The sequence below is a fragment of the Branchiostoma lanceolatum genome, chromosome 1, assembly GCF_035083965.1.
Source record: "Branchiostoma lanceolatum isolate klBraLanc5 chromosome 1, klBraLanc5.hap2, whole genome shotgun sequence".
NCBI classification, from domain to species: Eukaryota; Metazoa; Chordata; class Leptocardii; order Amphioxiformes; family Branchiostomatidae; genus Branchiostoma; species Branchiostoma lanceolatum.
Window position 1 is genome coordinate 31,501,108 of NC_089722.1, and position 25,090 is coordinate 31,526,197.

Consider the following 25,090-nt stretch of genomic DNA (forward strand, 5'->3'; position numbering starts at 1 on the left):
CTACTTCTCCTCGCTTTTCGGTTATAGAAGATATAAAAGAACAGACATGTTTTTCAATGGGAGGTTTGTCTAGTCACATTAGGAATATGAATTTTTGTACAGTACTTAAATGTGTGAAGTAGGGTCATAGGTTTTCTACAAGCTTAATACAGTTCATTTCTTTCTAAGCTGCATTCTACCACAAAATGACATTCGTCTTCTATTCTATTCAAAGTACAATGTTTACATGATCGTTGCTCTAGAGGAGTGCGGGTATGTCTTCCCGTTTCAATATGTAGTTTGTGGCAGCTGATTCTTAGTTATGTTCCGCCAACAAAACATATTGTTTTTGTCAGGCTTCTTCTCCTTCCCTTCCTTATTCTCCTCCTTCTTCTGTCAAATCTTCAAAGCGATTCATCTCGGTCGTCCGTGGACCAAATGAGCTGAAATTTGGTATGCAGGTAGAGTAAGTGTATACCCCTAGATTTTTTTCTTCCTTTTTTTATATGAATTTTTTAAATGATTTTATTGAGTTTCTTTGGTCATTTTCAGCCAAAATGCGTACATTATGGCCTCCAGTGCCGTGGTGTTGAAACCTAAGGACCTGAAATTTGTTTAAGTTGTGCATTAGATATTTACCCAAAGGACCCCATTATTTGTTTTTCCATACACTACATCAAAATGATTTATTTTGCGATATCTTGATGTGTTTTTTTTTGCTATTTTGTGTCTCCCGCGGCGCCGGCGGCGTTTCAAAGGGGCACCCAATCGGCGCGCTACACGTGGTATAAGCGATTGCGTGGTTGGTCAGCTCTCTTTTATATCCTGGTATTCAGCGGATCAAAACGTACAGTGTCGTCTTACGGACTGGGTGCTACGCGTTGACGGGTTACACAAACAAACAAACAAACAAAAGGGTTATGCAAAACAACTGCTTTACTCTCCCACCGTGTAATCATGCTAAATGAGATCTTACCTGGTCTCGTCGTGTTATGTTCATCCTAACCATTAGATTTAAAGACTTGTTCGACAAGTTCTTCTAACTGGTTCGACAAGTTGTCTTTAACAGCTGACACGTATGTTACTACTAGTCGGGACGCTGCGGGTCGACGTGATCACCAGGCCTGCCAGCGCATGCTGAAGTAAATTCTACATACCTGCCGAGCAAAGAAGATATTGAAGAGTTGAAAATTGTAGGCATATTGTTTAGAAGGTGAGTTTTTTTTGTGTGTTTTATTTTGTGTAAATTTGGCAATGGGCCGACTTGACCACGGCGATGGGCCGAGTTTACCACGGCCGATGGGCCGAGTTGACCAGATTTGCGATGGGCCGACTTGACCAGATTTGCGATGGGCCGACTTGACCAGATTTGCGATGGGCCGAGTTGGAAATGGGTCGAGTTGATCCTGTGGTTAGTGTCATCATTGAATCTGAAGAAGGCCACAGTGGTCGTCGAAAAGTTGATCTTGTGTATACTTATAGTGTTGGAAGAAAGTTTAGCATTTTATTACGTGGTTAGTGTTGTTGGCATAGAATATAAAAGTTCTGGGTTCGAATCTCTGGCAGGCCCGATGCTTTGCCCTTGAGAAGGGAACATCACACATAATATACTTCCTCACTCGACTCAGCCTGTGTCCAATAGTCCTTAGCTTGAATAACGTCATCTCGGAGTGGAGGTCCTGGTTTTAATCTTATGACATCCCGGTACACATTTTATATCCTGGTATGCAGCGGGCCTGGTCATCACATCGACCCGCCGTGTCCCGACTAGTAACATACGTGTCAGTTAAAGACACCTTGTCGAACCAGTCTATAAACCTAATGGTTAGGGTGAACATAACACGACGAGTCCAGGTGTCAAAGACTTCTGGTGGGAAACGGATCGCGGATCCCTTTCCCACTGGTAGAGACACACTGTGATCATTACGTTATGTTATGTTTACTTGGTTGCTTTAGTTTGATTATGTTGTACATACACCTCCTTGTGGGCTTCATTATCAAATGCCGCAGGTTCCCTCCGCCGGGACGGAATTCCTGCATAATGAGTTTATCAAAACCCAGCTGTATGGGGAAATTCCACCTGACTTTAAGTTATGGCTCCCTCCCGTTTCCTTCGTTAACAATGCTGAGCAAAATTCCAAAAATCCAAAATGATGATAAAAGAAGCTGGTTTCAATTGTAATGGGATTGCGGATCGTGAAAAAAGGAGGGAGATTTTCAACTGGTTGTCTGAAGTCCCATGTGATATTATATGCCTTCAGGAAACACATTCTGTATTCAAAGACGAAATGTACTGGACTTCAGAATGGGGTGGTACGGCGAGTTTTTGTCACGCAACGAGTAACACTAAGGGAGTTATAATCCTATTCATAAAGCATTTGAATTTTGAAATTCACGGAAAGACTGTGGACACAGATGGGCGTTGGATGGTATCAGGACAACTCGGCCCCTGGGACAACTCGGCCCCTAGCCATTCGGGACAACTCGGCACCGAGCCCAGAAACTGACATAGATCAGCAAACAGAACAGAAACTTTTAAAGATCTATGTGAGGAATAAAACATGTTTAACTGCCAAACAGTTCGTCTAAAAAGAATAGGAAATTGTGAAACTCTGCAGGTCACTTCGCCGAAACGCTTTGATAGTTTAAATACCAATAAGGAAGTTTTATCATCTCGGTTATCTCGACGCGTTTTGAAAACCTACAAACTATTATTATTTATGTCCAACAAAACATAATGAACTGCTATACATTTAGTTTCATCGGTAATAAGTTGTAAGCACTTTCATAGCAGAACATAAGCATAGAGACTTCGTGAAAGAGCGTCGAAAATAACAAATAAAATGGCGTCGTCGCCCCGGCCCGCAACTTGTTTTTGACAGTCTTGTAACATTTGAGACTAAACGGAAATAGAAAAATGCTTATGTATGGACTGAGTTTTGTTTCTTAAAATTCTTATTGCACTTATCAGCCTGTCAGATCGGTAGAATTGTCATTCTTCGAGCCCCAAATACACTTATCATGCACTGATGCCGAGTTGTCCTGGGTTAGGTGCAGAGTTGTCCCAGGGGCCGAGTTGTCCCAGGGGCCGAGTTGTCTCGTGGATATTGTGGATATCACGGTTGAAAATCTTAGATTCTGTCTTGTTAACCTGTACGCACCCAATTCGGACAATCCTGACTTCTTCGAAGAGATTGAAAGTGAAGTTCAGAAATTGAAAGATTACCAAGATGTTGACAAAGAACAGTTAAATCTGGATATTACCGGTGAATGTATTATCATCGTGGGTGACTTTAACACCGTTTTAGATGTTAAAATGGACCGGGCTGGAAAAAGGGTGACTAATTATCACCCCAGAGCATTTGAGAGGATCTCCGATATGGTAAATAAATTCGACCTTCAAGACATCTGGAGATTCAAAAACCCTAACACAACTCGCTACACATGGCGACGAAATATACAGGCGAGCAGAATAGACTATTTTTTCACCTCTTTTTCCATGCTCCCCAAGATATCCAATGCAAAAATAGGAAGAAGATTAAGGTCAGATCAAAGAAGATATTGAAGAGTTGAAAATTGCAATCATTTTGAATGTTCAGAAAGTGAGTGTTTTTGGTGTGTTTTATTTTGTGTAAATTTGGCAATGGGCCGACTTGACCACGGCGATGGCCGAGTTGACCACGGCCGATGGGCCGAGTTGACCAGATTTGCGATGGGCCGAGTTGGAAATGGGCCGAGTTGATGCTGTGGCTAGTGTCATCATTGATCCTGAAGAAGGCCACAGTGGTCGTCGAAAAGTTGATGTTGTGTATACTTAGAGTTGGAAGAAAGTTTAGCATTTTATTATGTGGTTAGTGTTGTTCTCAGTCTGTGAAAAATAGTCCTTAGCTTGAAGAACATCATCTCGGAGTGGACGTAAAGCCAGAGGTCCTGTTTTTAATCTTATGACATCCCGGCACACTTTTTATATCCTGGTATGCAGCGGATCAAACCTTACAGTGCCGTCTTACGTACTAGGTGCTACGCGTTGACGGGTTATACAAAACAAATAAACAAACGAACAAACAAAAGGGTTATACACTGACTACAATGGCCGATAGTTAGCCCAACCGGTTAGACGGGGTCAAAGGTTGCTATCTAATTCCAGCTTCTTTTAGACTCTACTTAAAGTCTCCTTTTTAGACTCGGAAGCTATTTTCATGGAAATTTTTTTCGAGGTGGAGGGGAGGGTCATGGAAAAAATTCTGGGTTGGGGGAGGGTCATAGATTTTTTGTTTTATGAATCCGCTGAATTATTGTGCATAAACATTATGACTGATGCTGTGAATAGCCCGCTATGCTTTTTTTTCACCCGGCGTAGCGGCGAAAAAATACAAAACTACCGTAGTAAAAATGTCGAGGCGCTGACAGCATCGCGCCAAAACGTAAACAGTAGCCGAATACGTCTCTCTGTGATACGTGCAAGATCAGCGGGGTGGGTCCCGGACTATTAGAACAGCCGTAAATATTAAATGTATCAGATTCCCGGTAAATCTCCTTGGAAGTTGACCAACACAGAAGCTGTTATTAACGTAAAATATTCCTTTCTTTGTCAGTGCGGGAATAGAATTAATTCTTACCGTAAAATTCCTATTTACGCACGCACTTTTTAAACTTTTCAAGTTGCAAGCAGGGGCTCCAGGATGACGCTAAAGTCGGGTTGCGTACGTTAGGAGGGGTTCTTCCTCGGAAAAAGTGCATATCAGCATGAGAGTACGGTACATCTTCATGAAAATGAAGTGTGGAATGCTACCGCACAATCAATCAGTAATAAAGAATAAATAATACATATATCTAAATTGTTTGTTATTTTCTACCCAGAAACATTTTCTCAGTAAGTTGAACATAGCGGGCCGCTACGCTGTGGGTCGACAAACCGACGCTGTAAATCACCCGCTATGCTGTTTTTTCACCCAGCGTAGCGGCGAAAAAAAACAAAAATACCGTAGTAAAAATGCAATGGCACGCGTCTCCGCTGTTTCAAAGGAAGCCATCCAGGTATCAGCTCAAAGGGAGGTGCCAATTACTAAATTAGCACCCTGCCCTACCGCTCCGATCTTGTCTTGCCGCCCCTCCCACCCGGGAAAATCCCATTGCGGCTCGTGTGCCGCTGGCAGCATTGCGCGAAAACGTAAACAATAGCCGAGTAGGTCTCCATGTGCACAATCTGCGGAGCGGTTCCCGACTATTAGAACAGCCGTAAATGTATCAGATTCCCGGGGAATCTCCTTATTTGGAAATTAACAGTCCGCAGTTGACCAACACAGAAGCTGTTCTTTCTAAAAGATTCCTTTCTCTGTCAGCGCGGGAATAAGAATTAATTCTTAACTGTATTTCTGACAAAGGTTACGTCATTTTCCCATCCATAACAGCGAATCAATGCACAGAAAATTCATTTTTACAAAGAGAGGAAGATAAAGTTTCAACTTATCTATAAGCTTCGCCATGATTGGACAATTCGGCTACTGCAAATTTGTGGCACCGCCCACAAACCGCCGACTTTCCTTTTAGTAGACTTTCTGCCGCCGACGTCGCCATGGTCGCGACTGTCATCAAAGGCTGCCGACTGTCAATCAGCGGCAACTTTGTGGGGAAAACGCGCGAGTTGGATCTCCGTGTGCTAGTTACAGCGAACCTATGGCGATGTTACGTTCCCTGAACTTTCCCACAGCGATGCTTGTACAAAGTTTGTATTAAGACGGAAGTTCCACGTTATCTGTAAGACGAAGAACAGCGCTTTCGGCTTCCTGGAACGGGCCGGCGGCGTATATATTTCGGGGAGGGGGTGACGCGATTTCTTAGACGGGCCAAGGTTCTTTAAATGCCGCGGCAAGGGACTTTCGTATTAGGACTTTCGCCGCCGACCGCCGAGGGAAGATCGCCTCGGCGGCGATTTTTCTGGAAACATGCCTGCGCTGAAGCGTAGTATACCAGGAATATCGCTTCCTATTTCGCACCGAAGAGAACTTCTGACAGCGACGACATTGTAGCGATTCGACTTCGGAGAACACGGACACAGCCAAAAAACGGAAAACTGGTATCGACTATTGATATTTTTGAGTAGCTAAATAAACCAACGATTGATATTGTTGTTTCTGAGCTTTTACATGTCTTTCACGGTTGGTTTCACCTAAATTTAATTGCATGTCAAGGTCCTTTGGAGAATAGAAGTTGATTGACCGTCTCCCGCGGCGAAAAATACTAGTACTATGTCAGAGGGCGTCGCCCCCAAGAAATCAAGCTGTATTTCGTTTTACAATAGAGATGTCTATATATCTCCTTGATTAAACTTAGCTAAACTCTTCCAGCAAAATTTGTCCCTCATATAGTAGTTTAAACGGTCCCGATTTCAAAATTGTCTCAACTGTCTTGCCCCATATACATTTTGATTTTCTGCTGCCGCCTCTGGTACCGACATCCGCTGGTTCCCGGTTCTTGTTTTATAGCCTGCGTCAGCTATCCCAAGTGGACGCCCGATGTCCATATAGGCCATATAGTAGCTGTTTTATAAATGGGGGTCGTTTTTCTACCATTTTTACATGATACCTGTGGGAGGAGGGTAATGGAAATTTTTTTTGAGATGGGGGGGAGGGTCATGGAAAATTTTTTTCACCGGACTTCCAGCGCACCACCCCTCCCTCCCCGGTAAATATCGTTTGGTCCCTAATAGGTTTGGATTCCGCGATCCGCGATAACCTTTTTTCGCCCATCGTCTTTCTCGTCACCCTTGAACAATGGGTAGGTAGGTTTTCTTCGATTTTCGCGGTTACTGCACTGAAATTGCAACCTGCGATTGACTCTCTGTGTGTTTTAGAATGCACGTGTTACTATTTATTTGTATCGCAAACAGTGTTGTGGTTCTTTTCAGTCCATAATGGCGGGGACAGAGAACACCGCAATCAGGGTTGCTGCTGTCGTGCTGCTGTCCCTGGTCGACCTCGCCGCCAACACCATCCTCTACATGAATGGTGCGGATCTCCACAAGTTCACGCACGACATCAGTTCCTTCAGCATCTTCACGTCTTTGTTAGACATCTGGATACTCGCACCGCTGAGAGGATGTGTGATGTTTGGAGCTGTCCTGTCCGTGCTGTGTAATACAAGAACCAAGCCGTGGACTTCTCCGTGGATCTTAGTCTTACCATCGGCTATGTGTTTGTACACCTTCGTTAAGCTGCTGATGTATTCCATGAAGGAAGCCAAGTTTCCTTTCACGCCCTGGTTCTGGGGCAGCTTTGTCGGCAGTATAGTTGGATGTGCAGTGTTCTACATTAACTGGACCATACTGTCTCATACAAGTGTAAAGCCGGGGAACGGAATTGATGAGGAGGCCGAAGGACTACTGGAGAGAGGAGCGGACAGCGAATCAAATTTTTCCCCTGTTACAAAGCTGATAAGCTATGGAAAACCTGTCATACCGTACTTTCTTGCAGCGATGTCCTTCTTGATCGGAGGTGCTGTCAGTAAGTACCATACATTACCATAATAACCCTAAAAACGAATCCGATCCAACATGTACAGCAAATTTCATGTTGCATAACTAATGAACGGCTTACGTGAGGGCTACGAAACTTGGTGACTTTTCATAAAATGTCCTTAACAAAAATTTCAAATTAATAAAGCAAGTTCATCGTTTTTCGTGTTGCCATGGCAACGGGTTTATACAAAATCTTCTAATTTCAGTTCAAAAAATTACTTTTCGAGGCTTTTTTGATACGCCAAATGTATTTTCTAACATTCTTATCATCTTATCTAATCCAATGTAACTTTTATGATTTAACATTGATATTCTAAGCTTATTTGATGACGTCATCGGTCAAAATCCATGATGGTGGATAGAATCATATAAAATTATGTCATAAAGACGTCATATTACGTCATGATGACGTACAATTTGTTATGGTAATATGGATTTACATGTGCATCATCCTCTGAAAATTTGGTGGTCATTTGATAAGTAGTTTAGTAGTTACAGAGGGCAGGTCTAAAAAACAGCATATTATTTCTGCTGGGGTCAAAAATGACCCCAGCGGACTCAACACAGACTTTCCTATATAATGTCACCAGTATTGTGCCGATCTCCCCAGAAAGTTAAGAGAGGTTAGAAAAGATGTCTACTGACAAAGTCACGGAATGAATTTTTTTCAGATCAAACATGTTGAAATACCACGTCAAAATCCACCCCTGGGGTCAAAAATGACCCCGTTCGGGTGTTTGAGGGTTAACTGGGGTATTTCTGCAAACTTTATCGCTGGTCTGTGGTTCAATGCATTTGCAGGTCAGACGAAGCTATTTGCCATTATTTATTGTAAAAACTACATAAAGGTTAAAACACATTTCGCTCAGAGAAAAGAAACGCCTTGTTCATAGATTTGGCAGATACAATAAATACATGCGTGAGAGGGCATTATAGCAGAAAGAAATCTTCGAAGAACTTTATAATCATATCACTTTTAGCATGTTTGTAGTACTAAACACACCTGCCACTGACAGTCCTCATGGACCTTGTGCAGTACCAAAGATTTTTTAGAAAAGTTTAGCTTGTTTGTAGTATTACATGTTTGTTTAATTTGTAGCATTACATTTTGCAGTTCAGCTTGTTTGGCTTGTTTGTAGTATTACGTATTACAGTTTAACTTGTTTGCAGTATTGCATGTTACAGTTTAACTTGTTTAATTTGTTTCATTACATTTTGCAGTTCAGCTTTATTAGCTTGTTTGTAGTATTAAACTTTGCAGTTCAGCTTGCTTAGCTTGTTTGCAGTATTACATGTTACAGTTTAGCTTGTTTGTAGTATTACATGTTACAGTTAAGCTTGTTTGCAGTATTGCATGTACCCGTCATTGACAGTCCTCCTTCCTTCCTATCCACCTTTTTCCAGGCGACAGCTTCATCCCTTACTATGCAGGCCAGGTGATTGACGGGATAAACAAAATACACACGTCACAGGACCAGTTTATCTATGCCATCACGCTCATGGCTATTTGTACGGCCTCCCGGTAAGATCAAGACCAATTAACTACTCTCCAATCAGAGCGGACGATTGAGACCTTTTTATCATACTGTGCCCCGTGTTTGCCCGCCTTCCCAATCAACGAGAGCGGATTAAAAAACGGGGCATAGGGGCATATGATAAAAAGGTCACTATCTTCCCCCACTGACCTCTGCTTGTAAAGTGCTATTTACGTCAGCGAAAGCACTTCTTTATTCAATAAATACAGCTGCATAGTTAATGAGGAAACTTCGTATGTCCATTGTCTTCTATCAAAGGAACTTTAAACACGTACAATGTGTTACCTAGAAAAAGACGCTATTACTCGACTCATTTGCATAACTCAAAATTAAGTATTATTATGCCAGAGAATGTTGAAACTTTAGCACTTATGATTTTGATCGGCAGGCAATATTGGATGGAGAAAGGGTAATTAAGAGATGAATTATGCAAACGAAGGTTTTATTCGCATTATTACTGAGAAGATACCATACCAAATCGTGAATGATCGTTGACCTGTCGATCCATGAGTGCGCTTCTTGTTGTGAAATCTGTAGTGCGGCCTGCTATTCCATGCGCACTGGGTTGTTCGAGATCACCAAGATAAAGTTCAACGTCCGGGTGCGAAACCTGCTGCTCCGCTCAATCACCCGTCAGGAGATCGGCTTCTTCGACAGCGTCAAAACTGGTAAATCTTTTGTTGTCGTTGTTGCCTTGTTTTTTGGAATATAACTCTGTTCATGACAATGTTTTGTGATTGAAGCCAACACATGTATTTGGAGTGGACTAAGCGCTGTAACTCAAAATAATTGATGCATTTTGATTCCTCTTTTTTATGCCTAGGTGAAATCATTTCTCGTCTGAGTGCTGACACGACCATTACGACCGTAATGTTTGTCAACAATGTCAAAGTGCTGATCGCTAGTTTTGTCCGCGTTGTCGCCGTGTTAGCCTTCATGCTGTGGTTGTCGTGGCGTCTGTCCATCCTCAATCTCATTATGCTGCCCATCATCGCTGTAGTGAGCAAGGTGTTTGGAGGATATCTAAAGGTAAGTACGCTTTTTTTGCGGGTTATATATATATTTATATATCTATGTATGTATGTATATATGTATGTATGTATGTATAGTACAGTACTAAACTTTGTTCAAAAACAAAATGTACGCAAGGATTAACTTTTTAACGACCACTGTCGCCTTTATCAAGATAAATAATCACCAATCACTTCCTCCGAACGTGAACCCGAAAAAAACGTCAGTTGTCGTTGAAAATTGAAAATTTGATCCTTGCGTACCTTTTGTGTTGGAAGAAAGTTTAGTATTCAACTATGATTGCTACAAACACAGACGAGCTTTCATGATAATTGAATAACATTTTATTGAATTCGAGAAGAGAATTGCCTTGTCTTAAAAATTAATTTTTCAAAACTGCCGAAAAATCTTAAACGAAAGTACAACATCAACTCAACTGCGAGCCATGGCTCTAAAAGTAAGAATTGAAAAAAAATGTGTAGATGCAATGATAATTCTAAAGCAATGACCAAGGTGCACTTGTAAAGAATTTTAGAACCTTTTTCATGTACCGTCTCAAATAGAAAGTGGCCATGGAAATCCGGACGTCCTTTGCCAGGGCCAATGAGGTTGCTGACGAGACGTGCGGCAACATTAGGACGGTCCGCAGCTTTGCGAACGAGGACAGGGAGTGCGAAAGATACGGGTGAGTAACAAGAGCATTTTGTCAATCCGCGATGAAATAGACCGCTGATAATGTTGTGAATGCATCTCCTCTCTCTCTCTCTCTCTCTCTCTCTCTCTTTCTGTGTTAGTGTGTGCATAAAGATATGACTACAAAAAAGAATACAGCTATATACACATACTTGTGTTAGATGGATATGAAGGGACTATTTACGAACAATGGCGTTTTCCATGTAACTTGTGAAGAAGTTTTTATAACAAGCCCTTACCCCCAACTCACAGCGAGCTTCTGGAAGACACTTACAAGCTTCACGTTCGGAAGGCATTGCTATTGGGGAGCTTCGTCCTGGTCGAACGCGTAAGTCTCTAAGACTAATGAGTGCTGGTTGCGCCCAGGATGTTCGTGCACGTTTTCGTCGTCGTATCTATGACATTTAGATTCAATGCATGATCACATAATGATTTTGTCTTAATGGAGAAAAAATCAAACAAGGCTATTATATAATTGGCCAAAAGTAATTACTCAAGCAACTGGATAAAATTTTGAAACAGTAAGACGTTTCAGACAGCATCCACTGTCTTTATGTACTGCCCCCCAGACGAACAACATTTAGTAAAAATCAACAGTAGCTAATTGAACTATTGGCACATAACTTTGTCTTGAATCAATCTTCTCTTAAAGACCACTTTAAGACATCCTAAATTGTCTTAACCTCATTTACATACATATTCAGAGTTTTGGTATAAAGCCTGGTGTTCTCAGTCCTATCGTTAGTCACTGACGAAAGACAGTGGATGCTGTCCGAAACGTCTGACTGTTTCAAAATTTTATCCAGTTGCTTGAGCAATTATTTTTGGCGTATCTTACTACCTGGATGTCTAACTTTCATCAACGTATCATATATATAATTGATTACTAGTCACTTGTTGTTGCTTTGACAGTTATAGACCATGGACAATATGAATCTTTGCACCTTGCATTGTTTTTATGAGGTTCTCAGGGCTGCGCATAAACATTGGTAGAATCTTTGACATTGATATGAGAGTAGACATGAAGGTACGTATGTATGTTTATAGCGATTACTGTGATCGGCTTATGTCGTAGACGTTGCAATTTACTTCCTGCTTATACTACAGTATAGTCCATGTACTTGGCACGTCAAAAGGTATCATAGAATATGCAGGTCACCAAAGAGATGCATTCCATGGGATCCCAGTCTTTGTTAGGAAACCACCCAAACAATCAAACAAACAAACAAACAAGCAAATAACAACTAAAAAAAAGCAAAGAACAACATAATAATAACACATTTCCTTGTGTTCTAGTCTTTCGACCTTGGCCTGCTCGTGTTGACCTTGTACTACGGCGGCCATCTTGTGATGACGAATACGATAACAGCAGGGGAACTGGTGACGTTTTACCTGTGCAAAAACCGCTTTAGGGTATCACTGGGGGTAAGCTTTGAACAATTTGATAATTGATTGGTGGCCGGTTACATAAAATACAGACAATCGAATTGAATAATTCATGTAGTTACTAGCGCAAGTGATGTAACGGTTGTAACAGAAGATGTTTAGTAGCCGTGGCTCTTGCCGACGTTAGAAACTGCTCCAATGATTGTAAAATCCCATTGTCATCCCCTAATACTACACCATATTGTATTAGATAGATTGATTAGCTTAATAGAATGTTATCTAATAGTATGTACCACCCTAGTTGATGCCGTACTGTGTACCTTGTGCAATTGTTGTGCAATAAAGTTATCATTTATAGTATTAGATAGAGGGTAAGAGGACTCCTACTGTTCGAACTAATGTGGTGTATAATCAGACTACGTCCCTGTCCAACAAATTGTTCCCTCTTTACTCCTCTGACAGAAACTGACGGTCCAAGTATATGCAAAGCTGATGGAAGCCTTGGGAGCATCTATAAAAGTCATTGAATTCATCGACCGAGTACCGAAAGTAAGAAATGGCGGCCGGTTGGCACCTTCGAAACTTCGAGGAAGCATAGAGTTCAAGAACGTGTGGATGTCCTACCCAACCCGGCGGCGCGCACATGTTCTAAAGGTGATACTTTTTTAAAATTTTCTTTAATTGCAATGACTTAATAATATGCTATGAAGCAAAGTTGGACTGCAATTTCCATCACAAAAATGCAGTGCAGAAGAACTTTTAAGATATTGCTATATATGGCTTGTTAGTGTGAATTCCAGCGATGTTAAATAAGGCAGTCATCGTTGGGGAGTGGCTCTAGCTATTACGGCGGTTTGGTTCAGGCAATAACTTTAACGCAAGACATGTAAAATTAATACAACATACCTTAAAGGGATATGAGTTGTTAAGAACTTGTGTACTTCAACACAGGATTCGACTTTTATGTCCATGAAAAGCTTCGCTAATGACATTTATTTTCTCGACTGGAATACGAGATCATAGTAATGTTTCCAATTTTATATTGTCCTTTCTACACCAGGATGTTTCTTTCAAGGTGTCTCCAGGCGAATTTGTTGCCCTGGTCGGCCCAAGTGGCAGTGGGAAGAGCAGCTGTGTCTATGGCGGTTCATACCAGTCAAAAGCGAAATACATTGTATTTGGGCGAAATACACTGTATTTGGAAGCCAAATATACTGTATTTCGCAAATACACTGTATTTCGCCAAATACAACGTATTTCATCCGAATACAATGTATTAGCGAAATACAGCGTGTTTCGCCAGATACACTGTATTTCGCCAAATACAACGTATTTCACCCAAATACAATGTATTAGCGAAATACAGTGTCCTAAAGCGATGTATTAGACCCAGTACAATGTATTTCACCCCAGTACAATGTATTTCACTGTATAGACCCAGTACACTGTATTTCACCCCAGTACAATGTATTAATCCCACTACAATATCTTAGTACGGTATACTGTATTTGGGCCACCCTGCTACCTGCAGTTCTGCCAGACTCCGCAAAGCATACATGGCGACACAGCACTTAGTCTAGTGTTTCACGTGTAGTACCACTACAATCACGACAGTCTGCCTAAGGTATTTGGGCCAAGACAATGCATTCTAAGATACTCTCCACAAGAGAATCGCCCAGGCTGGTTGGGAAAGTATCGAAATATGGATAAATATCTGGTTTGGTTGGCGTGTCCTAGTGCCTCACACTCAAAAGGCTAACCTCTATGATAGACTCATTCTAATGGTCATTTGGTATCCTTTTTATTAAGGGCTTGTGGTTGTCAAAATATTTGTGCATGGCTCGTGGCGGTTGAAGCGGTGTGTAAATCCATTGCGTTTAAACCTCTCATAATGTTCACGTACAAAGTAGGTTTATGCCATCATCTAAACGTATCGAAGCTGTACTTTCCAACTGCAGCTTTTGAAGTCTTGCACCCTAGTGAAATACAGTTTCTAAACGGGTCTGATAATGTGAAATAAGGTATCCCAAGATTATTTAAGGTTGTTTATAGAAGTATACGTTCTTTACCAACACAGCACCAGCAAAGTCAATTTCATATTCGCATGTATGTCAAATCCTTAAAGCAACGAAGAGGAGAAGAAAGATAATGCTATTCTGTATCGTCATTTTATTTGATCTTATAAAACTACAAAACATCATGTACCATTTCCATATATTTACACAGTTCTGGTTGTTTGTGACAACCACCATATAAGGAATGTTTTACCAGTATATGAAATATCTAACATGTGACAACTACTTTACCGACATTTTTGGTCTCTATCGTGGAAAAGATGACATAAGTTTACATTCAAGTACAATCATTGTGCAACAGCATCACAGAACAATATCTTAAATGGATCTATGCTACATGCTACGTCGTTTGTGTTGTACTGGAACAAAGTTCTCCACGCTATGTCTACTATTTTAACTAAAAACAATGAAGAGCAGAAAATTATACTTTCCTTCAAATAGATGATAGGCTTAACATGTAAGTGAATAATAAAACTGATGGCGTCCGAACTTTTACGAACAATGAAGGCGACTACGCCAAAAAGCAATTACTCAAACAACTGGATATGATTTTGGAAACGGTCAGACGTTTCAAGTAGCATCCACTACTTTTCGTCAGTGACTGTGAGCAGGATCAGTTGAACAGCAGGTTTATAACCACGAACTATGAATTGATATGCAAATAAGGAGAAGACAATTTTTTTTTTTTTTTTAGATAGTCCAATAGAAAGCGAATTAGACAACTCAAGACAAGGTTGAAGTAAAAGGGGACAATAGCTCCTATTGTTTTAATATAGGAGCTAAAGCTGGTTTGCCCCCAAGGCTATGTCCCAGGTGCCAGACAGTTCCACCCTTAGCCCTCCTTTCCTGTTGAGGGTTGGATTGTATATCCTCTCATATATTGAGGATAAGGAGGGCTAAGGGTGGAACTGTCTGGCACCTGGGACATAGCCTTGGGGGCAAACCAGCTTTAGCTCCTATATTAAAACAATAGGAGCTATTGTCCCCTTTTACTTCAACCTTGTCTTGAGTTGTCTAATTCGCTTTCTATTGGACTATCTAAAAAAAAAAAAAAAAAAAAATTGTCTTCTCCTTATTTGCATATCAATTCATAGTTCGTGGTTATAAACCTGCTGTTCAACTGATCCTGCTCACAGTCACTGACGAAAAGTAGTGGATGCTACTTGAAACGTCTGACCGTTTCCAAAATCATATCCAGTTGTTTGAGTAATTGCTTTTTGGCGTATCTTATTACCTGGATGTCTAATCTTCATCGACGAATGAAGGCGACTAGTTATCCTCGTAATGTAGGATGATGATTTTTGCCAGTAAAAATGTACCCCTCCCATTCCCGATTTGTGGTTCAAAGGGTAAAACCTCCCTGAAAAGTGCTTCAATACATTCCTGTTGGATCTCTAATTCACCATGTCGACATATTCGCATGAGGTAGTCTTCCTCTTCTTCATTTCCTATAACAGTTTCCACGTCAATAGGAGGTCCATTGAAGTGTTCATTGACAGACGTATCCCCCGAATTTCTGTACAATTCGTACCCGGTGATTCTCATCTGATTTGGTGACATATTTCTCGCTGTTCTGATGAGATGGTTATTGTGTTTGTTTTACTTTTCTGTCTTTATAAGGGAAATGACAATATACGCGCTCGTGTTACGGCGGGCACAATGGTAACTCGCTATTTACCGCTACGCCTTCGTGTCTTCAACGGAAATTACCGACGTTTCACCTGTTTATGCAACTGTAGACCATTCTCACAGGAGACGGAACACGGTATAGAGTTGCAGGGCGTTGAAAGAGAATATAGGAGAGGACCTATATATGTATACAATTGAATGGACACTTCTGTTGCTGACGGAACTTTCAGCAATTACTTTACATTTAAAGGCGAGAGAGCCTTGCTTTTGAACAAATCCCTCATCCCCTCGCTGTGCTTTACTTGGAATTCCACGGGTACATTCGGATGGATATAAAACAAAGCACGGACACTAGTACTGTAGCCACCGACGATCTCATGTCGCCAAATTACGGACACAAATAGTGCAGACTTTGCTCAATAGATATATGCAAAGAAGTTTCTAATTGAAATGATCCATATGAATTCGTTATCTCCTATTCTTAGATAACTAGTACTAGTACACATGTTGTAAATATCTGATTCGTTGCATCAATTTCTGATTAACTATGCAAATAGTGTTCAAATTAACAACATGTGTGGTCTGATAATATTTACCTGTCCAGCTAGCTCATGGCATTTTCCAACCTGTTTGACCAATTTCCACTTTAGTAGTGAGATGTATCTGGTAATTTTTTTACTCTTCCAGGTACAAAATGAGTCTAGTAGGTTTACTTGCGGCGGCAGCCTATAAACTCTCACATAACAAAGTACTACATAATGTGAAGTTTTACATTCCAGCTCATTCTAATAATTTTCAACATCAACTTTTGGAAAGTTGTCTTGCACTCAGTACAAGGTACTTGTTTGGCTTCTGAATTTTCTTGACTCAGCAAAAAACTAACATGATAAATACTTGAAATCTTAAATTATGTTTTATTAACAATGGAAAAATAATATTCTTCTTCTACTGACAAGTTTTCTTGGTGAACAGTATTTAATAACAATGAATCAACAGACCATATATCAGGCAATAACATAAAAAAGTAGCTATCAGTACCTCGTTCTTTCGGTCTGACTGGTACAACTTTCCATGATCCCTTAAACCTGTCTTCATTTCTCCAATCTCTGAGTATGGTTGATGTTTGCATCATGTCTGACGCTTTAGTCTCAGTCTATATGATGTATGAGAGCAAGCATGTTACATGCAAGCTGTGATGTGGTGTGTTAAGTATCTTTCGGGTCCTTAAGTCTTCAAAGTCTACCTCTGCACCAAATCAATTAGGAAAAATGTTTGCCAAGTCATTTTCATTGCTTAGTCTTTCAGATACCACAAGTTTTTCCTTTGCTTCCAGTCATGTGGTCTAACTGACCACTTAGTTTTGTCACGTTGGTTCAAAAGAGCGAGGGTCACGCCAGCCAGCTCTTCGTTTCTCAACCATATGATAAAGCTCAAATCCTGTACAGTTGTTTGGGTAAAGTGGACTGCTCCCCGCCATCTGACAGCAAGTGTGAGCAGCAGGTTCAGGTGTCCATGTGGTCTTCAAGGCCTCTTCATCCCATTGAATGCCGCAATTCAGAATACCTTTGCCCTGAAAAAAAGAAACAAAAAACAGGGGCAGTAAACAGCGTACAAAGGTTGTCCATGTCACAACAAATGGTGATCAAGTTCATCATGTCCCATCACCAGCAATTTGTGCCGTCCTACCTTAACTACATGTATCACTAACTCTAACTTACCTTAACTAGACTTAAACACTACCATGTTATGTTCTTACTTATCTTAACTTAACTTTAACACTAACGTGCTACCTTCTAACTTAACTAGAGTTAAACACTAACTTGTTAGGTTCTAACTTGTCTTAACTAGACTTAAACACTAACTTGTCAGGTTCTAACTTGTTTTAACTAGACTTAATTAAACACTAACTTGTTAGGTTCCTACTTATCTTAACTAGACTAAAACACTACCATGTTAGGCTCTTACTTATCTTAACTAAACTTTAACACTAACGTGCTACCTTCTAACTTAACTAGACTTAAAACTTCTAACTTTTATCATAACTAGACTTTAACACTAACGTGTTTAGGTTCTTACTTATCTTATTAAACTTAAGTACTTACTTCTTAGCTTCCAACTTATCTTAACTAGACGTTTAACACTAACTTGTTAGCTTCTAATTTATCTTAACTAGGCTTAGACACTAACTTGTTAGATTCTAACTTATCTTAACTAGAATTAAACATTTATGTTAGCTTCTAACTTATCATAACTAGACTCAGGAAACAAAACAAAACACAACACAACACACAAACAGATTGTCATACCTGTAAAACACAAGCAACACACAACCAGCCTGGCTCACCTGTAAAACACAAACAACACACAAACAGCTTGTCCTACCTGTAAAACACAAACAACACATAAAGAGCTTGTCTAACCTGTAAAACACAAACAACACACAAACAGCTTGTCTAACCTGTAAAACACAAACAACACACAAACAGCTTGTCATACCTGTAAAACACAAACAACACACAAACAGCTTGTCATACCTGTAAAACACAAACAACACACAAACAGCTTGTCTAACCTGTAAAACACAAACAACACACAAACAGCTTGTCTAACCTGTAAAACACAAACAACACACAAACAGCTTGTCTAACCTGTAAAACACAAACAACACACAAACAGCTTGTCTAACCTGTAAAACACAAACAACACACAAACAGCTTGTCATACCTGTAAAACACAAACAACACACAAACAGCTTGTCATACCTGTAAAACACAAACAGTACACAAACAGCTGCTTGGCTCACCTGTAAAACACAAACAACACACAAACAGCTTGTCTAACCTGTAAAACACAAACAACACACAAACAGCTTGTCTAACCTGTAAAACACAAACAACACACAAACAGCTTGTCTAACCTGTAAAACACAAACAACACACAAACAGCTTGTCATACCTGTAAAACACAAACAGTACACAAACAGCTGCTTGGCTCACCTGTAAAACACAAACAACACACAAACAGCTTGTCATACCTGTAAAACACAAACAACACACAAACAGCTTGTCTAACCTGTAAAACACAAACAACACACAAACAGCTTGTCTAACCTGTAAAACACAAACAACACACAAACAGCTTGTCTAACCTGTAAAATACAAACAACACACAAACAGCTTGTCTAACCTGTAAAACACAAACAACACACAAACAGCTTGTCTAACCTGTAAAACACAAACAACACACAAACAGCTTGTCTAACCTGTAAAACACAAACAACACACAAACAGCTTGTCATACCTGTAAAACACAAACAGTACACAAACAGCTGCTTGGCTCACCTGTAAAACACAAACAACACACAAACAGCTTGTCTAACCTGTAAAACACAAACAACACACAAACAGCTTGTCTAACCTGTAAAACACAAACAACACACAAACAGCTTGTCTAACCTGTAAAACACAAACAACACACAAACAGCTTGTCTAACCTGTAAAACACAAACAACACACAAACAGCTTGTCTAACCTGTAAAATACAAACAACACACAAACAGCTTGTCTAACCTGTAAAACACAAACAACACACAAACAGCTTGTCTAACCTGTAAAACACAAACAACACACAAACAGCTTGTCTAACCTGTAAAACACAAACAACACACAAACAGCTTGTCATACCTGTAAAACACAAACAGTACACAAACAGCTGCTTGGCTCACCTGTAAAACACAAACAACACACAAACAGCTTGTCTAACCTGTAAAACACAAACAACACACAAACAGCTTGTCTAACCTGTAAAACACAAACAACACACAAACAGCTTGTCTAACCTGTAAAACACAAACAACACACAAACAGCTTGGATCACCTGTAAAACACAAACAACCTACAACCAACTTGCAACATATATAAAACACAAACAACACACAAAAAGCTTGATTCACCTGTAAAACAAAAAAAACACAAACAGCTTGGCTCACCTGTAAAACACAAACAACACACAAGAAGCTTGGCTCACCTGCAAAACACAAACAACACACAACCAACTTGTCACACATATAAAAAATTAAAACACACAAACAGCTCGCCATACCTGTAAAATACAAACAACACACAAACAGCCTGGCTCACCTGTAAAACACAAACTTAACTTAACTAGATTTAAACACGAAATTGTTAGCTTCTAACTTATCTTAACTTAACTTAACTTAACTTGACTTGACTTGTATTAACTAGATTTAACTTAACTTAACTTAACTTAACTAGACTTAACTTAACTTAACTAGACTTAACTTAAATGGACTTAACTTAACTTAACTTAACTGGACTTAACTTAACTTAACTAGACTTAATTTAAATTAACTTAACTAAACTAGACTTAACTTAACTAGACTTAAGTTAACTTTACTAGACTTAACTTAACTAGACTAAACTTAACTTAACTAGACTTAACTTAACTAGACTTAACTTAACTGGACTTAACTTAACTTAACTTAACTTAACTTAACTGGACTTAACTTAACTTAACTAGACTTAATTTAAATTAACTTAACTTAACTAGACTTAACTTAACTAGACTTAACTTAACTAAACTAGACTTAACTTAACTTAACTAGACTTAACTTAACTAGACTTAACTTAACTTAACTAGACTAGACTTAACTTAACTTAACTAGACTTAACTTGACTTGACTTGACTTGACTTGACTTGACTTGACTTGACTTAACTTGACTTGACTTAACTAGACTTAACTTAACTAGACTTAACTTAACTTAACTAGACTTAAATACTAACTTGCTAGGTTCTAACTTATCCTACCTTGACTTGAATTAACTTAACTAGACTTAACTTAACTTAACTAGACTTAAATACTAACTTGTTAGGTTCCAACTTATCCTAACTTGACTTAAACACTAATCTTAATTAGGCTGAAACACTTATCTTAACTAATAACTAGACTTAAACACTAACTTGGTAGGTTCTAACTTATCTTAACGAGACTTAAACACTTACTTCTTAGGTTCTAACTTATCTTAACTTGACTTAAACACTAACTTGTTAGCTTCTAACTTATCCTAACTAGACTTAAACACTAACTTGTTAGCTTCTAACTTAGCTTACATAGACTTAAACACTTACTTGTTAGCTTCTAACTTATCTTAATTAGACTTAAACACTTACTTGGTAGCTTCTAACTTATCTTAACTAGACTCAAACACTAAACTGTTAGCCTCTAACTTATCTTAACTAGACTTAATTGCTGTACAGAATGTACATAACCAATGATTCTTTCAGCTATTCTTCTGATAGGTGATGGGACATAATGACATGATGCTGAACAATGTTGGTACGCTGTTTGCTGTGTAGAGGCAAAGCATTAATTGCTTTGCAAAATAAAACAAAGTATAGCTCAAGGATTCTGCTGGACAACCCAAACCTGAAAGTAAACAAACAACTATCATACCATACAGGGCTCGAAATACTTGGTTCATGTGCACGTTTGAGTACCCAAAATTGAAGCTGTGCGCCTAATTTTTGACAGTGTATTACTGTATGTATTGAGATTTTGAAGTTAGCTATAGAATTACAGCTTAAAGTTCTTCAGAGAGGCAGTAGCGTTAAACGTTGTAATCATGTTTTGCTGACATTCAACTTAATTTTATGTGGTGCACCCAAAAATATTTCTGTGCACCTATTCGTCTGTGTTGTGTGCACCAGTGCACCTATTGCTAGAAATGAATTTCGAGCCCTGCCATAAACAACATGATCATAGCATCTCAGAATAATAGATAATAAAAACTGTAACTAGTGTAAGTTCCACTGCCGTAACTTAATAGAAAGACACGAGGGGGCTAAAAATCTAATCATTTTGAGGTCTCATCAAGGCTTACCAACACACCAAATATTAAGACAATCAATCAAGGTATTCTCGAGTTATCCTGTTTACTGACAGGTAGACAAAGACGTCTTGGGGGCAGAAACTAACCTTGACCTTTGTCTTTCCAACAGCTACATACCAAATATTGTTACAATCTATCAAGGGGTTCATAAGTTATGCTAACCACAATTATTTGGGAACAAACACACACGAACACACACACCAAAAACAATACCTTCATTTTTCATGGAAGTAAAAACAGATAAACCATCCTGTTTTTACCTGTGGTGAAGCCTGTCACAGCTTTCATTTCAATGCCACATCTAGGAAAAGGGGGAAAAGAAAATGTGAAGCGTGCCTGCTTTCTCAGTTTCTGAAAACAAAACAAGTCACGCTACGAGTATTGCAATGCCCCTACCTTCATTCCGTCTCATTCCGCGTCCAAACCTGGTTCCAATTAGCTGGTCACAGCTTCTGCTTTGTTGGTGTTCCCGACTGGTTTCCGTCAGCGCTTGTACAGGAGGAACTTGTCTTTATGATCTCCTACGGGTTTAGAGAAATTATACATAATGTTACATATATAACTTACGTTCTGACGATGATTCCGATATGAAAACAATTACTACCTGACCGAAACACGCTACTCAAACTCTACGTGTTCTATGATATGAACAAGACATCATCGCTTTTCCCCTACCGGACGTGACGAGACCTACTTACAAATGGCTCCTGGGTAAACGAAGTCAAATCAATACTGACTTAACTTCACACTGACTCTGCGAGTATGATGGACATACTTATCCAAGCCGTGATTAACGAACACGGCCAGTATTTTTCAAAGGGTTGTACTAACTTGTACAGCATCAACGGTATTTGAAATGCAATACATGAAGGTACATAGCGGTTGTATTATAGTTGCACATCCATAGTTTAATTCTATAACAAACAAACACTGTCATTACCTTTTGCGATGTAGTCCCAAAGAATGCGTTTTGCAGCTGTTTTTGTCGCTGAGCTTGTAGAAAATTATGTAGTCACCACCGCCACTGGTATGTGATGATCCACGTCCCGCTGAGTATGTAGTCCCTGGCGCGCGCCACTCAAATCTTTGGGCAAATGGAAAAGTCCAGGCATTCCGAGCCTTTTCACTGCTCACTCTAGCTATCTCTTCATCTTGGCTCTCCGGATATGTTGTAACTTGTAGTGCATTGGCAATATCAATGCTGCCAGACAAGTCGTTTCGAATTTAGTTGATAGGAACTGAGAGTCCAACGAATGTGAAACAAGAAACCCTACTGTTTCAAGTGGAAGACATTTCTGTTCCGTGTTCACCCCGTCCAAGTCTGCACGTGTCTTCCAGCTGAGGTTCCAGAACTTTAGGTAGCACACAGCACAACGCCCATGGTAGGAGTTTTGTGGTAACTCAGAACGCGAAGAGGACAATTTGGGAGCCTCACAGGCCACACACACCGCCAACTAAACCACGCTAGTGGCCTGCAACTAGTAAAACCCCCCAGCATGCCATGGCTTTTATGCCGTCAATTATGTGCCTCGGGGGATAGGGGAAAGGGGGTCGAGAGGGGATGGTTTCCAATCAGACATTATTGCGGTGTGAGTTTGACCTTGTGGCATCATACAGACTACTATAACTGGAAATCGAGTGGCCGAATGGGTAGACTGATCTGTCAGTCTAAACTATCGAACCGAAATCGAGACGTTCTTGATTCACATTCCTGACAGTTCATTTTCGACTTACACAGTTTCCCTTTCTCCACCCAAGGAGGTTTTATAAAACCTCCTTGCTCCACCCAGGGAAGCTTCCATCGCATTCTGTGACCATTTGTGTGCCCAGCCGCCATGCCCCTTGGCCTTCATGCAACAGGCGTCATATTTTCGTAGGACGGCCCGGGGGTCATGTGCGTTGTTGAAAAAGACGAGAAGGCAGCTTTTCAGAAAGTCAAAGGATGAATTATAGACAAAGGATTATGCAACTGTCATTCTGGCAAGTTGCACACGGCTAAACTCCAAGCAGAAGTTATCTCAACCAAGAGGTTAAACTTCCTTGTCCCAGCCAACTGTGCTAGGCCCCAGATGCTGTCACAGCGGGGCGCTCGTGCGACGGAAGGGATCATCAGCCATTATAGACAGGGGGACAAACCAAAAATGATGGGCTTATGATTTGACGTATCTAATAGCAAAATACATGTATAACGTTTATAGTAGGTCATTGCCTATTATGCAATAGTTGTTAGGAGTGTCGATCAATGTACTACATTAGGATCCTATTAGCTTTTCCGACAACGCTTTACCCTAAATTCGAAGGGCCGGCTACGCATTACGCTAAATCAAGGTAGCCTCTCTACGCTCTACGATAAACTCTGAAATTCTGAAGTTTCCCAATGCATTATGGAGGACTCAAAAACCTAGCGGCTGAACCAAGGCGTCAAAGTTGGTAATGTATAATGTTTGGAGGTGACAATAACATACTTAGTAGTCTTGAATTATAACGGCCAGCTCCCTATATAAGTGATGCCGGAACATAGCCTGGACTCCTGTACGTTTTGTGTGTGTGTGTAGATTACACTGTATCATATGCCACAACCGAAAGCCGAAGGCGGGCGATTTATAAGGGGGATGGTCCCCGTAAAATTTTCAAAATCTAACCCTCTGAAATGGCAGTTCCTATATTTTGACGATTCTTTGACGATTTAAAAGTAAGAATCGAAGGCTGTCGATAACAGCGCTGACAAGTTCACTCAGACAAGGGAGAATGCATTAATCATTCTTTTAGGCCACCTCTGAGTGTGTTGCTGCAGCGGCCTACGGATTTGCTACATGAGAGAAACTAACATTTCATTTGATCATAAAAATAACGTTACTACATCCTACATGTACCTGGCAAAACAGAAAAGGGCCGTATACCATACGGCGCATGGTCTAAAGTCGTTCTCGTATGTGGGATCATGTGGTAGCGCAGAAAATGCGTTTAGTGGAGAGCAGGATGGTGGAGTTATGTTCCCGCCAAGAAAAGCCTCGTAAGGCCAGATAGTGCCTTGCAGGTCTTAGGTCTATGGCCATCTGTGCATGCAGGATGTTCAATCTGTGCACCGATGAGACAATGTAACCAGGAAGTGCGGCGGATACCCGTCTTGCAAGTCGGGTACCGGTATCTGTAAAAACGCACACAGTGTACAATTTATCAACTACGTTTTACGCTAAATTCCAGGTAGCTACGCCTTATGCAGAATTATAGTGACAAATAACGTTCTGCGCAAAATACACCGATTATGCTCTACGTTGAATTGGAGGGGTCGGTAACGCTCTACGTAAAATCAATATGGCTGATTCTTCGCCGAGAAGGTTATGCATACGGTAGCGT

At 40.2% G+C, this 25,090-nt stretch overlaps 1 protein-coding gene and 1 long non-coding RNA gene across 2 annotated transcripts; one reads left to right on the forward strand and one right to left on the reverse strand.

Annotated features, from left to right (window-relative positions):
- The first annotated feature begins 1,050 nt into the window (after positions 1–1,050).
- On the forward strand, positions 1,051–14,048 carry LOC136421810 (ABC-type oligopeptide transporter ABCB9-like). Its single transcript, XM_066409410.1, has 11 exons — positions 1,051–1,192; positions 6,887–7,481; positions 8,900–9,017; positions 9,568–9,698; positions 9,854–10,059; positions 10,605–10,726; positions 10,987–11,062; positions 12,031–12,159; positions 12,583–12,774; positions 13,181–13,294; positions 14,031–14,048. The coding sequence occupies exons 2-11, from the start codon at positions 6,893–6,895 to the stop codon at positions 14,046–14,048; spliced, it is 1,695 nt and encodes a 564-aa protein (XP_066265507.1). The 5' UTR covers positions 1,051–1,192; positions 6,887–6,892.
- Positions 14,049–16,250: 2,202 nt separating this feature from the next.
- On the reverse strand, positions 16,251–23,662 carry LOC136448901 (uncharacterized). Its single transcript, XR_010757945.1, has 3 exons — positions 22,674–23,662; positions 22,130–22,254; positions 16,251–17,394 (listed from the first exon to the last, which is right to left on the reverse strand). It is a non-coding gene; the product is annotated as an uncharacterized lncRNA (long non-coding RNA).
- Between the last annotated feature and the right edge of the window lie 1,428 nt (positions 23,663–25,090).

Bases quoted from the DNA above. Each gene is read 5' to 3' on its own strand.
- LOC136421810 (XM_066409410.1), top strand. From the start codon at position 6,893: ATGGCGGGGACAGAGAACACCGCAATCAGGGTTGCTGCTGTCGTGCTG. The intron at 10,060-10,604 runs GTAAGTACGCTT...CGTCTCAAATAG, and splicing joins TGTTTGGAGGATATCTAAAG to AAAGTGGCCATGGAAATCCG. The intron at 10,727-10,986 runs GTGAGTAACAAG...CCCAACTCACAG, and splicing joins AGGGAGTGCGAAAGATACGG to CGAGCTTCTGGAAGACACTT.